At 43.5% G+C, this 13,968-nt stretch overlaps 1 protein-coding gene across 1 annotated transcript in view; it reads right to left on the bottom strand.

Annotated features, from left to right (window-relative positions):
* The window catches only part of pcnx2 (pecanex 2), a 93,848-nt gene that overhangs the window by 11,325 nt on the left and 68,555 nt on the right, over window positions 1–13,968 (bottom strand). The window contains exons 27-32 of the mRNA XM_060925000.1: window positions 13,667–13,900; window positions 13,050–13,153; window positions 11,461–11,605; window positions 8,837–9,067; window positions 833–1,107; window positions 339–502 (exon numbers count right to left, since the gene is read on the bottom strand). Of these exons, the coding sequence (XP_060780983.1) occupies window positions 339–502; window positions 833–1,107; window positions 8,837–9,067; window positions 11,461–11,605; window positions 13,050–13,153; window positions 13,667–13,900 (1,153 nt within the window). The remainder of the gene's footprint in view (window positions 1–338; window positions 503–832; window positions 1,108–8,836; window positions 9,068–11,460; window positions 11,606–13,049; window positions 13,154–13,666; window positions 13,901–13,968) is intronic.

Below are 13,968 nucleotides of genomic sequence, written 5' to 3'. Positions count from 1 at the left end.
AAAATGCTGCTCAGATACAAACATTTCTTTTTCTGTAACATTTAATTTTGTGCTGGAAAATGAATGTTTGGACTCTAAAATGTTTTTGTACTGACTTGATAATGTAGAAGTCATAAAATAGAAATCTAGAACAAAGTTTGTATGAAAAAAAATAGGGGGCCTAAGACTTTTGCACAGTACTGTGTGTTACATACAGACATCGTATGGTCAAAAGCCATCAAAAAATCAGGTTGATGCATTACCAAATTCTCTTAAGTATGGAGCTTAACATGTTATTGGTTCATAACATGAGAAATGTCCATAATTATAAATAAAGAAATACACAAAGGCAGTCTGACCTGTACTGTGGTGTCGGGTGCGCGAGCTGCGTGGACGCGGCTGGTGTGTGCTGGCGCTTTGGGATGTGACGGAGTTGTGAGTATGACTAATGGAGGAGACAGCACAGTCCACATCCTCCATGTTCACGCCACTGTTACAACTCGTCAGATTGTCCTTCCTTACACTGACAGACAAGAGCAGAGATATTAGTGAAAATGACCGTGTGTTTATATTATAGACATCTCCAATCATGCACTGTTAACGTCACCAGAACAAAATTTTTTCACTTAAAAGATCAGGCAAAATGACATTCATATCAACCTTAAATCTAGTAACTGTGTGCTACTGTTTAATTCTTCAATCTATTGCTAGGCTTTATTTTTCTTTTACCTTCTTTCATTATTCAGCGTAAAACTGCAATTTTATTTCACATGAATTTTTGTTACATTACTAATAAAATGCACACTGAGCTGCATTTCAACTGGAAGAAAAGTGATCGCTCGTTCTGACCCACCGGAGCCATCGGGAGCAGAGCCACGTGCGGATGCCCTTGAGGCTGAGCGTGCCACCCCAGATGCTGCCCGTGTGCTTGTGTGTTCCTGCGTACGAGGTGGTGAGGGCAGACACGAACATGGGGTAACCCAGCGGCTGGTCACATGACGAGTTGATCATATTCCGCAGTGCCTGCTTTGAGTTCTGGATGCTTCCTCGCTCTGGATTACGGTTACGCAGAAAGATCAGCTCCTGCTGCTGTCCTGCCCACAGCCCACGCACACACTCTTTATTGATCTGACAGACAAACAGAGATGCATAATGGCTATTAGAGCACTTTATCGTGAGTAGGCAGGGATGAGAACCAGATTGAGGCAAAAAACGAATAAAAAGAACTTGTTCTGCAGCACTACAAGCGTGACCAACTCCTCAGGACAAGGCAGCGTTTTTAGTGTTTTCAGCTAAAATACAGTACCAGTCAAAAGTTTGGAAACGCCTCTAATTCAGTGGTTTTTCATTATTTTAAAATTTTCTGAATTGTAGATTAATACTAAAGTCATCAACATTATGAAGAAATATATATGGAATTATTTGGTAAACAAAAAAGTGTTAATCAAACCAGAATATGTTTTATATTTTAGATTCTTCAAAGTAGGCACCTTTTGCTTAGATGACAGCTTTGCACATCTTGGCATTTTCTCAGGCCAAGTTTACATTAGACCGTATCTGTCTCGTTTTCTTCGCGGATGCACTGTCCGTTTACATTAAAACGCCTGGAAACGCCGGGAAACGGGAATCCGCCAGGGTCCACGTATTCAATCCAGATCGTGTCTGGTCCGGTGCTGTGTAAACATTGAGAATACGCGGATACGCTGTGCTGAGCTCTAGCTGGCGTCGTCATTGGACAACGTCACTGTGACATCCACCTTCCTGATTCGCTGGCGTTGGTCATGTGACGCGACTGCTGAAAAACGGCGCGGACTTCCGCCTTGTATCACCTTTCATTAAAGAGTATAAAAGTATGAAAATACTGCAAATACTGATGCAAATACTGCCCATTGTGTAGTTATGATTGTCTTTAGGCTTGCCATCCTTCCACTTGCAAGTGGTAAGTGATATGCGCTGAGATCACACACACAGCGGCTCAGTCCCGAATCACTGCTCGTGCGCTATACTCGCGCGCTCTGTGAGCTGTGCAGGGCCGGAGTGCGCACCCTCCAGAGGGCACTCGCTGTTCAGGGCGGAGTGATTTGGAGCGCAGGATGCCTGCAGAGCCGAGCGTATCCGTGTATTGGTGTTGCTGTGTACACGCAAATCGTGTATTGGTGTTGCTGTGTGCACACTAATCGTTTTAAAAACGTTAATCTGATGATCCGCTGATACGGTCTAATGTAAACCCCACCTCAGTCAGCTTTACGAGGTAGTCACCTGGAATGGCTTTCAGTTTATAGCTGTGCCTTGTCAAGAGTTAATTTCTTGACCTCTTAATGTGTTTGAGACCATCAGTTGTGTTGTGAAGAGGTAGAGTTGGTATACAGTGAATGGCCCTATTTGAGTACTGTTCTAATCCATATTATGTCAAGAACTACTCAACTAAGTAAAGAAAAACGACAGTCCGTCATTACTTTAAGAAATGAAGGTCAGTTAGTCCGAAAAAGTTTGGGATGAGTTGGACCGCAGTGTGAAGGCAAAGCAGCCAACGAGTGCTCAGCACCTCTGGGAACTCCTTCAAGACTGTTGGAAAACCATTTCGAGTGATTACCTCATGAAGCTGATTGAGAGAATGTCAAGAGTGTGCAAAGCTGTAATCAAAGCAAAAGGTGCCTACTTTGAAGAATCTAAAATCTAAAACATATTTTGGTTTGATTAACATTTTAAAGTTTACTAAATGATTCCTTATGTGTTGCTGCATAGTCTGGATGACTTCAGTATTAATTTGCAATGTGGGAAAAAAAATAAATAAAAACATCAAATTTGAAGGTGTTTCCAAACTTTTGACTGGTACTGTATGTTCTTAGAATCTCAGAATCTTTTTACATAATAGGTATACTGTATTATCATACACCACTGTTTCTCAAAGTATGGTCCGCGAGTTGATGTCGTAAAATATCACGTTTTATCAGTGTCTCTCAAATCACCTGTGTGACTCCAAAAGCAAAGTTATGAGTAGCACAGATGAATTGTTTTCTATATTGAATAAAGTCCTATGTAAATTCAAATATACTGTTGAAGTAGGCTCATTGTTTTTTTTGTTCAGGATCTTTAGGGGATGGGGCGGCATGGTGGTGTAGTGGTTAGCGCTGTCGCCTCACAGCAAGAAGGTCCTGGGTTCGAGCCCCGTGGCCGGCGAGGGCCTTTCTGTGTGGAGTTTGCATGTTCTCCCCGTGTCCGCGTGGGTTTCCTCCGGGTGCGCCGGTTTCCCCCACAGTCCAAAGACATGCAGGTTAGGTTAACTGGTGACTCTAAATTGACCGTAGGTGTGAATGGGAGTGTGAATGGTTGTCTGTGTCTATGTGTCAGCCCTGTGATGACCTGGCGACTTGTCCAGGGTGTACCCCGCCTTTCGCCCGTAGTCAGCTGGGATAAGCTCCAGCTTGCCTGCGACCCTGCAGGACAGGATAAAGCGGCTAGAGATAATGAGATGAGATATTTAGGGGGTTAAGTGGTCAACAATTTTTTTTTTTTAATGGATAAAGTGGTCCTTGGTCTGAAAAAGTTTGAAAAACACTGGCATACATACAGTACGTGTATGATTTTGGATTACTGTCCTGAAATTACCTTGAGATTTAATTCCCGTTCCAGTGAAAGACACCAATACACTGCTATGTACAGTACCACATTTTTGTTAACCACATAATTCTATGTGTTATTTCATAGTTTTGATGTCTTTAGTATTGTTGTACAGTGTAGAAAATAGTCAACATACAGAAAAATCTATGAATGAGTAGGGGTGTCTAAACTTTTCATGGGTACAGTACATTACATTACAGACATTTAGTAGACGTTCTTATCCAGAGCGATGTACGATATACCCAGAGCAGCCTGGGGAGCAGTCAGGGTTAGGTGCCTTGCTCAAGGGCACTTCAGCCATTCCTGCTGGTCCAGGGAATTGAACCAGCAACCTTTTGGCCCCAAACGTGCTTCTCTAACCTTTAGGTCACGGTTTTGTTCATTTAAATAAAGAAAGAAATACTGTATGTATTTATTTAAATTCAGTGTAATTTCACATCTAATAAATACAATATAAAAATAAGAAATATCACCAAACTGAGTAATCAATCAAGAGTTCTGGATGCCCCATCATTGCTCTTGATTTGACTGATTAAGCTGTCTGCGCTTATATCAGAGCTAAAATAATTACTTTAATTCAGTGACTAATCTTTTGTTATGTTGGATAAATTTCAAATTGTTTGCTATTGTTTCGACAGAATCTATGTGCGTCACAGATCATAAGACAGCTGATCTGTAGACCAAATAAATTTCTGTGAATTTATTAGGTTTACGTTCATTTCACTATGGCACACAACCTTCTTCTTCTTCTTTCAACTGCTCCCCTTCGACTGTTCCGCATATTTGATTTGGGATAGTTTTTTACACTGGATGCCCTTCCTGACACAACCCTCCCCAGTCTATCCAGGCTTTGGACCGGCAATAAGTATGCACTGGCTTGTGTAACCCCAGTGGCTGGGTATTTTACCTAATCTGCATGTCTTTAAACTGTGGGGGAAACCAGAGCACCTGGAGGAAACCCACACAGATACGGAGAGAACATGCAAACCCCATACAGAAAGGTCTCTGTCGGCCGTGAGGTTAGAACCCGGAACCTTCTTGCTGTGAGGTGAAACTGTGTTGCCTAACCAACCAACCAACCAACGACTTGATCATAGCAAAATATTCACTGCAAGTGGAAAGTTTTCTTAACTAACTAGCAATTACACCTTTTTCAGTCTTTATGTAGACTGATTGTTTCTTTTTTTTTTAACTGGCTCCTTACCTGCATAACATGATCTTTCCAGATAGTAAATTTGGAAGGTTAATAAAAGATATAGTATTACCACATTGTTTTGGAGACCGTTACAATATTTATATTAAAGTTGTTGCGTCAAAGTGTGTGAAAGGCAGAAAATACCAGTTTCTGGCTGTTTGACAGAATTCAGCCACAGTAACAATAGAAGAAGAAGAAGAAGCAGAAGAAGTCTTTCTTTATCACACTTAAATTCAAGCACACACTCAAGCACAGTGAAATTTAACCTCTGCATTTAACCCATCTGAAGCAGTGAACACACACATGCACATATCTAGTTATGCTACAGTCCCCGGGGAGCAGTTGGGGGTTAGGTGCCTTGCTCAAGGGCAATTCAGTCCAACCTTCAGCCCAAGGCCACTCCATGTTAACCTAACCACATGTCTTTGAGCTGTGGGGGAAACCTGAGCACCCAGAGGAAACCCACGCAGACACAGGGAGAACATGCAAACTCCACACAGAAAGGCCCCTGTCGACCACTGGGCTCAAACCCAGAACCTTCTTGCTGTGAGGTGACAGTGCTAACCACTACACCACCGTGCCGCCCAATAGTATTATTATTAAGTTGAAGATTTTCATCTATACAGCGATCAATTCCATAAAAAGGTTTTAAAACGTTTTACTGCACAAAATTCTTGGACATATGCAAGCTTTCAACTCCTTCAGGAGCCTTCATCACGGATGGGAAATGACGTCACTTCCCATCCCCGATGAAGGCTCCTGAAGAAGTTGAAAGCTTGTGCAAGTCCAAGAATTTTGTGCAGTAAAAAGTATTATTATTTTTTAAAAATACTTCTATTGTGCAAATTTAGATATCAATATGATCAAATGTTGGGCGGCACGGTGGTGTAGTGGTTAGCGCTGTCACCTCACAGCAAGAAGGTCCAGGTTCGATCCCCGTGGCCGGCGAGGGCCTTTCTGTGTGGAGTTTGCATGTTCTCCCTGTGTCCGCGTGGGTTTCCTCCGGGTGCTCTGGTTTCTCCCACAGTCCAAAGACATGCAGGTTAGGTTAACTGGTGACTCTAAATTGACCGTAGGTGTGAATGGGAGTGTGAATGGTTGTCTGTGTCTATGTGTCAGCCCTGTGATGACCTGGCGACTTGTCCAGGGTGTACCCCGCCTTTCGCCTGTAGTCAGCTGGGATAGGCTCCAGCTTGCCTGCGACCCTGTAGAACAGGATAAAGCGGCTAGAGATAATGAGATGAGATGAGATGATCAAATGTGCATTACAAGATTAAAATCAATATGACAGACACAAAATAGCTCATGGTAATGTCCTATGGTAAAACGCCCTATGATTCCTATAAAAACTATAAATAATAAAACATCCTAATAATAACTACGATAACCATCCTATATTCAAAAAAGATCTTCAAGACAGATTTACGTAATGAAAAAAAAACTACACTTGTTCCTCCTGGATCCGAGGTTCGACTATTGGCCGAATTCTCCTCTCCAGTACCCTGGAGGCTGAGAAGTGTGATTCCCCTATAATTGGAGCACACACTCTGGTCCCCTTTCTTAAAAAGAGGGACCACCACCCCGGTCTGCCACTCCAGAGGCACTGTCCCCAACCGCCACGCCATGTTGCAGAGGCGTGTCAGCCAAGACCGCCCCACAACATCCAGAGACTTGAGATACTCAGGGAAGATCTCATCCACCCCCAGTGCCTTGCCACCGAGGAGCTTGCAAACCACCTCAGTGACTTTGGCTTGTGTAATGGACGAGTCCACCTCTGAGTCATCAGCCTCCACTTCCTCAATGGAAGACGTGACGGTGGGATTGAGGAGATCCTCGAAGTATTCCTTCCACCGCCCAACAATATCCCCAGTCGAGGTCAACAGCTCCCCACCCGCACTGTAAACAGTGTTGGCAGAGTACTGCTTCCCCTCCTGAGGTGCCGGACGGTTTGCCAGAATTTCCTCGAGGCCGACCAATAGTCCTCCTCCATGGCCTCACCGAACTCCTCCCAGTTCCGAGTTTTTGCCTCCGCAACTGCCCGAGCTGCGGCACGCCTGGCCTGCTGATACCCGTCAGCTGCCTCAGGAGCCCCGGAGGCCAACATGGCCCAATAGGACTCCTTCTTCAGCTTGACGGCATCCCTTACTTCCGGTGTCCACCACCAGGTTCGGGGATTGCCACCCTGACAGGCACCGGAGACCTTGCGGCCACAGCTCCGAACAGCTGCGTCGACAATGGAGGCAGAGAACATGGTCCATTCAGACTCAATGTCCCCCGCCTCCCTCGGAAGCTGGGAGACACTCTGCCGGAGGTGGGAGTTAAAGACCTCCCTGACAGAGTGCTCGGCCAGACGTTCCCAGCAGACCCTCACCATACGTTTGGGCCTGCCAGGTCTGTCCGGCTTCCTCCTCTGCCAGCGGATCCAACACACCACCAGGTGGTGATCAGTTGACAGCTCAGCCCCTCTCTTCACCCGAGTGTCCAAGACATAGGGCCGGAGATCAGATGAAACAACAACAAAGTCAATCATCGACCTCCGACCTAAGGTGTCCTGGTGCCACATGCACTTATGGACACCCCTATGCTCAAACATGGTGTTCGTTATGGACAAATCGTTACTAGCACAGAAGTCCAATAGCAAAACACCACTCAGGTTCAGATCGGGGAGGCCGTTCCTCCCAATCACACCCCTCCAGGTGTCACTGTTGTCGCCCATGTGAGCGTTAAAGTCCCCCAGTAGAACAATGGAGTCCCCAGTCTGAGCACCTCTCAGTACCTCTCCCAGGGACTCCAAGAAGGCCGGATACTCTATACTGCTATTCAGCCGGTAGGCACAAACAACAGCAAGAGCCCTCTCCCCGACCCGAAGGCACAGAGAGGCGACCCTCTCTCGTTCACTGGGGTAAACTCCAACACATGGCGGCTGAGCTAGGGAGCTATAATAAAAGTCGAGTTTGCAGTCAAGTGTGAAGCGGCTGGGATGAGAATCAGCACCTCCAAGTCCAAGGCCATGGTTCTCGACCAGAAAAGGGTGGCTTGCCCTCTTCAGGTTGGTGGAGAAGTCCTGCCTCAAGTGGAGGAGTTTAAGTATCTCGGGATCTTGTTCACGAGTGAGGGAAGGATGAAGCGTGAGATCAACAGGCGGATCAGTGCAGCCTCCGCAGTGATGCGGTTGCTTTACTGGTCCGTCGTGGTGAAGAAGGAGCTGAGCCAAAAGATGAAGCTCTCGATTTACCAGTCGATCTACGTTCCGACACTCACCTATGGTCATGAGCTTTGGGTGATGACCGAAAGAAAAAGCTCACGGATACAAGCGGCCGAAATGAGTTTCCTTTGCAGGGTGGCTGGGTGCTCCCTTAGAGATACTGTAGGGTGAGAAGCACAGTCACTCGGGAGGAGCTCGGAGTAGAGCCGCTGCTCCTCCACATCGAGAGGAATCAGCTGAGGTGGCTCGGGCATCTCTTTCGGATGCCTTCTGGACGCCTCCCTGGGGAGGTGTTCCAGGCATGTCCCCCCGGGAGGAGGCCCTGGGGAAGACCCAGGACACGCTGGAGGGACTATGTCTCTCGGCTGGCCTGGGAACACCTCGGTGTTCTTCCCGACGAGCTGGCCAAAGTGTCTGGGGAGAGGGAAGTTTGGGCTTCCATGCTCAGACTGCTGCCTCCGCGACTCGGCCCCAGATAAGCGGAAGAAAATGAGATGAGATGATAGTTTCTTAGTTTTGATAGCAGATGGTTGAAGTAGTATGCGATTATTCGATCCTAAACTATCCTGTGAATGATTCTTAATCTTAATCATATTGCATATATACTCAGGGGCAAGCCCATGTATTGCTTTAAAAATAATCATAACTAGTTTAAATTTAATTCTAAATTTCACTGGTAGCCAGTGGAAAGAGACCAAAACAACTGCAATAGTCAATGCAACATATTATTAAAGCTTGAATTAATGTTTGTGCTGCATCATTACTGACATCCAAAGGGTGTTCCAAGATCACTACACATATGTGTAAATGATATATTTTCCTTTAAAATGTCTTACCTTGATGACTTTAAAGCTGAGGTAGCGTTTATACAGCATGATGATCTTGTACTCGTCGTTGCCATCGTCCAGTGTGTGGCGTAGCGTCAGCAGTGTTTCTCTGCTGGACAGCACAGCCTTACGCCATGCTGGGTCGCCCTCATCACATATCACCAGCGAGCTCCGGTATGTGCTGATGGCCTCGTACAGCACAGCCGGCTCCTCACTCTCCTCCAGACTCGTGAAGTGGTCCTGTCATCCATATACACAGCAACAGATATGAATGAGTTTGTTTCAGAAGATGAATAGAGCCTTTAGAGGTTGCTTTCATAGATGTGTACAGTGCTGAAAACTAAACAAGGTCTGAAGAGCATGTGATTCCCAGGTCAGTGTTTCCGTTCTTCACTTTAGTGGGTTAGTAAGTATGGAGGAAACACTTATAATCTGTGTATCTAACGTATACATATTAGCATGATTGTTGGTTTATCTGACAAAAGAGACCTTTTACATAAACCTTTACAACTGTGCTTATAATTCACATAAAACTCAGATCAGTTTTCATTCATTCATGAATTCATTCATCTTTATTAATTGCTTTATCCTGGTCATGTTTGCAGTCGATCTGGCTTCTGTTCCAGGAAGACTGGCATGAGGTGAGATTATACCTGTGATGAGATGGCAGTCCATCACACCTCATCTGTTCACACCAGTGTTGTAGTCGAGTCACTAAACCTCATATCCGAGTCCAGTCTCGAGTACCCAGTGTTCAATTCCGGGTCAAGTCCAAGTCATTAAAAAAATTTCAAGTCGAGTCCAAGAGCAAGACTCCAACCGCACCATTTGACGGTGGCTGTTTTAGCTCCATTAACATTAGTTTGTTCCTGAACGTGACGTATGAACAGGTGAATGTGCATTTTCTTTATCAGGGAGTGTGAAGTATTCTGTCAGAGACGGTTGGGAGATGGATGTAAGTGCAGAAGGTGTGTTTATTAATGCAAGTGAAGACAGGTAAATAATCCAGAACGGCAGGCAAAATCGTAAAACAGTGAAACAGGCAATAGGTCGAGCGAGACACAAACAGGCTATCGTAGACTCGGCAGAATCAAAGACGAGAAGCAGGAAATCTGGGATCAGGAAACCAAACAGGAAATAAGGCTCGGTAATGTGTCAGCAACGCACCTTAATACTTCACAAAGTAAGTGCGCTTTCACAGCTTTTATACAGGCGCACTGATTGCGCCTTAATTCTGTGCAGATGCGAGTCGTTTACGATGTGAGCACGAGAATCCGCTTGGTGCGCGTGCTGTCCGGAACGTGCACAAGAGCCTATCTGATGCACGCACCAAGGTGCGCAGGTGTGACGCTCTTGCACGAAATTAATATAAAAATTAATGTAGATATAAATATGTTATGCCAAATTATTATAGCATGTTACAAAAAATAAAGAAAAAAATCAGAGTCCTCATCTCCAATTTACGAGTCTGAATGCAGTTAATGCACGAGTCCAAGTCCGAGTCATCAGTGCTCAAGTCCAAGTCGAGTCACGAGTCCTTAAAATTAGGGCACGAGTCGGACTCGAGTCCAAGTCCTGGACTCGAGTACTACAAGCTTGGTTCGCACTCCTGGACTTTCATTTAAATGTCTCACTCCTGGTGTTTACTCGTGACATGACTGATCCTCCTTATTGTCTTTGGTATCCTGGTTTGACTCTGTCTTGTTTTGGTTACCAATTCTGTCTCTGCCTTGTTTAATCTGTTTGCTGATCGCCTGACCTGTCCCTGTTCTACACTTGGGTTTGCTTTGCACTTTCAGCTTGTCTCAAGTGTTTTAATAAGACCTGCATTTGCATTGAATACATCTGTATTTAAAATGATTCCACTTAAGAAATCTGCACAACCCATTATTAGTCCTAGTGAGCTAAGACATACTGCATGTTCCTAAGTCATCATAAGATTAACCCTTTCCTAGCATTACGCTGGCGTTCCGTTCCACCGGCAGACTGGAACTCGACTTCTCGGACATTTTCAATCAAATTAATTATTTTATTGCTGCACGTCTGTTATAAGATTAGTCAGGACACTGGTGGTTATCTGTGTGTAGGAGTACCGTGACTCTGTGTTTAGCTGCTGGTGAGGAGAGCGATGGAAAATGGAGGGGTATGAGCCCCTTGCTGTGCAAACAATTCACACCTCTCCACAGAGATAAAATGGACAGCATAAATCAAGCTTTTTTGATAGTATAACACTGTATACAATTGCCACAGTAAAATTATAACATTTAAACCTAGTAGGCTAGGTAAAAAACAAATATTTATGGAAAAACTGCAAATTTTTAAAGCATGGAGTGTCTATTTTCATATGAGACATTAACCATAACTGTGGAACATGACATCACAAATAAATACAATGCTGAACACGAGCACCTCCAAAACAGACAGAAATTCCTTTTTTTTTTTGCCTCTGGTAAAGAGTTAATGATCGCAACTTATTTTGCGCTTTCCTTTTTTTATCTTAGAGTTTATAGAAATTCTTACGAATACTTTATTACAATTTGGAGCATAGCTGTAATAATTAATAAAAAGAGGACGTCATTTTAATTTCCTTTTCTTGCTCCCTATCTTCTTAGCAGTACTGCACACATTCATACCTGATGAAGTTTGAGGCTCATCCTAACCGCCGGTGCAACCACCTTCTGGAGAAAATCCATGTCAGCAAAGACCCACTCGTCTTTCGTGGCGATGCGGAAATCTCCTTTAAACAAGGTGCTAAAGCCGTACAAGAAGGACTCCAAACTGAAAGAGAAACAACAATGAGAGTTGTTATACACCTGATCCATAATTAGACTGACACACTATATAACATGAATGAGTGTATCTAGTTCACTCTATCCTCAGATGCAAAAAGTAACACTTTATGTGACAGTATAACCAGAACTTCAAGGACGTAGTAGCTCATCTGGCCTGCCATCAAAACAACCATGCCTACCCAAAACATCTAACAGAACTGAAATGTGATGGTGTGAGAGAGGACCAACCTCCACGACAAATAGTTTACAACAGGAAAATCTACAAAGGACTAAATTTTGTTCCCCAAGTGAAGATCGACCCAAAACATTGATCAGAACTGAATTCGCATGATAAATGACAGAGGAGATACAATTCTAGTCAGAAGAAAATTGGTTAAGTTGAACTAATTACTAATTTGTTCGCAAAAAATTGACAATACAATGTCCAAGTTTTTTGCAGAAGGTCTAGTCCTTTCAAATAAAACAATCAGAACTGAACTCCATTGAGAAGTGAGGGAGGAGATATGATTCAAGTGAAAGTAAACAAAGTTGTAAACAAAGTTATAAACAAATTGTTTATAACAAGAAAATCAATGAACAAATGACCAAGTTTTGTTCCCCATGGAAAGATCTACCCAAAACATCAATCAGCACTGAAATCAGGTGAGAACTGCGAGAGGAAATATAATTCTAATGAGAAGTCCCAAAACTAATCAAGTTGACCTAATTAGCAGTTTGTTAGCAAAAATTTGACAATACAATGACCAAGTGTTGTGCAGAAGCATCTAGTTCTTTCAAATAAAACCATCAAAACTGACATCCATTGAGAACTGAGGGAGGAGATATGATTTAACTGAAAAGAAACAAAGTTGTAAACAAATTGTTTTACAACAGGAAAATCAACAAGCAAACGACCAAGTTTTGTTCCTCAAGGGAAAATCTACCCAAAAGATCAATCAGAACTGAAATTGGATGAGAAATGAGAGAGAAAATTCAAGTCTAGTGAGAAGCTTGGAAAATTTGATAATTTGGCCTAATTACGAACTCGATAGCAAAAAAATTGACAAAACAACGACCAAGTTTTGTGCAGAGTGATGAGTTCTTTCAAACAAAACAATCGGAACGGAAGTCCGTGGAGAACTGACGGAGGAGACATGATTTAACTGAATTGTGGATGACGGATGTCATACCATGTCAACAGCTCATCGGCCTTATGGTCAGATGAGCTAATAAAGGCTTACACTAAGCCATTCACAAAGAACTGCATCAACATTTTACAAACAAAAACTTGCATACAACTGAGAAGTTCAGGGTTTTGCTGAAGAACCCAACAGTATTCTGAGCAGTGCTGGGATTTGATCTAAGCCCTGCTCCAATCAGTAGGCCAATGCCTTAACCTTTGAGCCACCACTTCTCTATGAAGCAGTTATAGTAAGGAATGAAGAACGTACCTGTTGGACATGTTATGTGATGCAGTTCCTAGAGATCTCCTGCCCAGGACTGACAGAGCAAAACACAGTGTGACCAGCAGAGAATCTTCATCACAGTCCACTGGCTGAGGACAGAAAGGTTGCCATTAAAAAAAATCTCTTTTTAGCATAAATGTACACATACCTCCGCCAACTTTGTTGGAGGAGGTTATGTTTTCGCCTCTGTTTCTCTTTTCCCAACGTACCTCAGAAAGTAGTGAACAGATTTTGATGAAATTTTGAGGAAAACTGAACTATGGGCCAAGGAACAATTGATTAGATTTTGATGCAAATCCGTATATGTATGCAGAGCCAGGATTTTTTTTTGTTTGTTCCCAACGTAACTCAAAAAGTAGTGAACGGGTTTTGGTGAAATTTGGTGTCCAGATTTAGTCTTATCCTAGATTCAAGTGATTTGATTTTGATGTTGATAATATGTAGCTTGGCTGAGGTACGCATTCTATCAAGTACCCTTCTAGTTGAAATGATATGATGTGATGTGTCTCAAAGCTGTAGTTATACCTTTGAGACATTACTCCAAAATGTAAAACATATCAAAATCTTTCAGTTTAACCAATACTGTGACAACAGTATCTCACTTGCTCCATCTTGCCAACGCAGTACTGGATCCACTCGAGATAGACATTGCAGTAGCTGGCCCTGGTGACACCTTGCAGGCAGTGGACATAGTCCTCATCAATCTTAACGCTGAACACCACTGGGTCTCTCTCTATATGGTGCCATTTACTGTAGGGCTGCAGGGCTTCATGGATCAATTGCTCCTTAAGCCATGTCTGTAGCTTCGGGTTGATCACTAGATAGTAGATGATACTCTAAAGACAGAAAATGTAGCATAGACATTCTTTTGGGTCATATCAGCTACCAGATTATAGTACATTCC

This window comes from Neoarius graeffei, chromosome 7, assembly GCF_027579695.1.
Source record: "Neoarius graeffei isolate fNeoGra1 chromosome 7, fNeoGra1.pri, whole genome shotgun sequence".
In the NCBI taxonomy this organism is placed as follows: Eukaryota; Metazoa; Chordata; class Actinopteri; order Siluriformes; family Ariidae; genus Neoarius; species Neoarius graeffei.
Note: the sequence above shows the minus strand (reverse complement) of the source record. Positions and strands in the feature narration are given on the sequence as shown.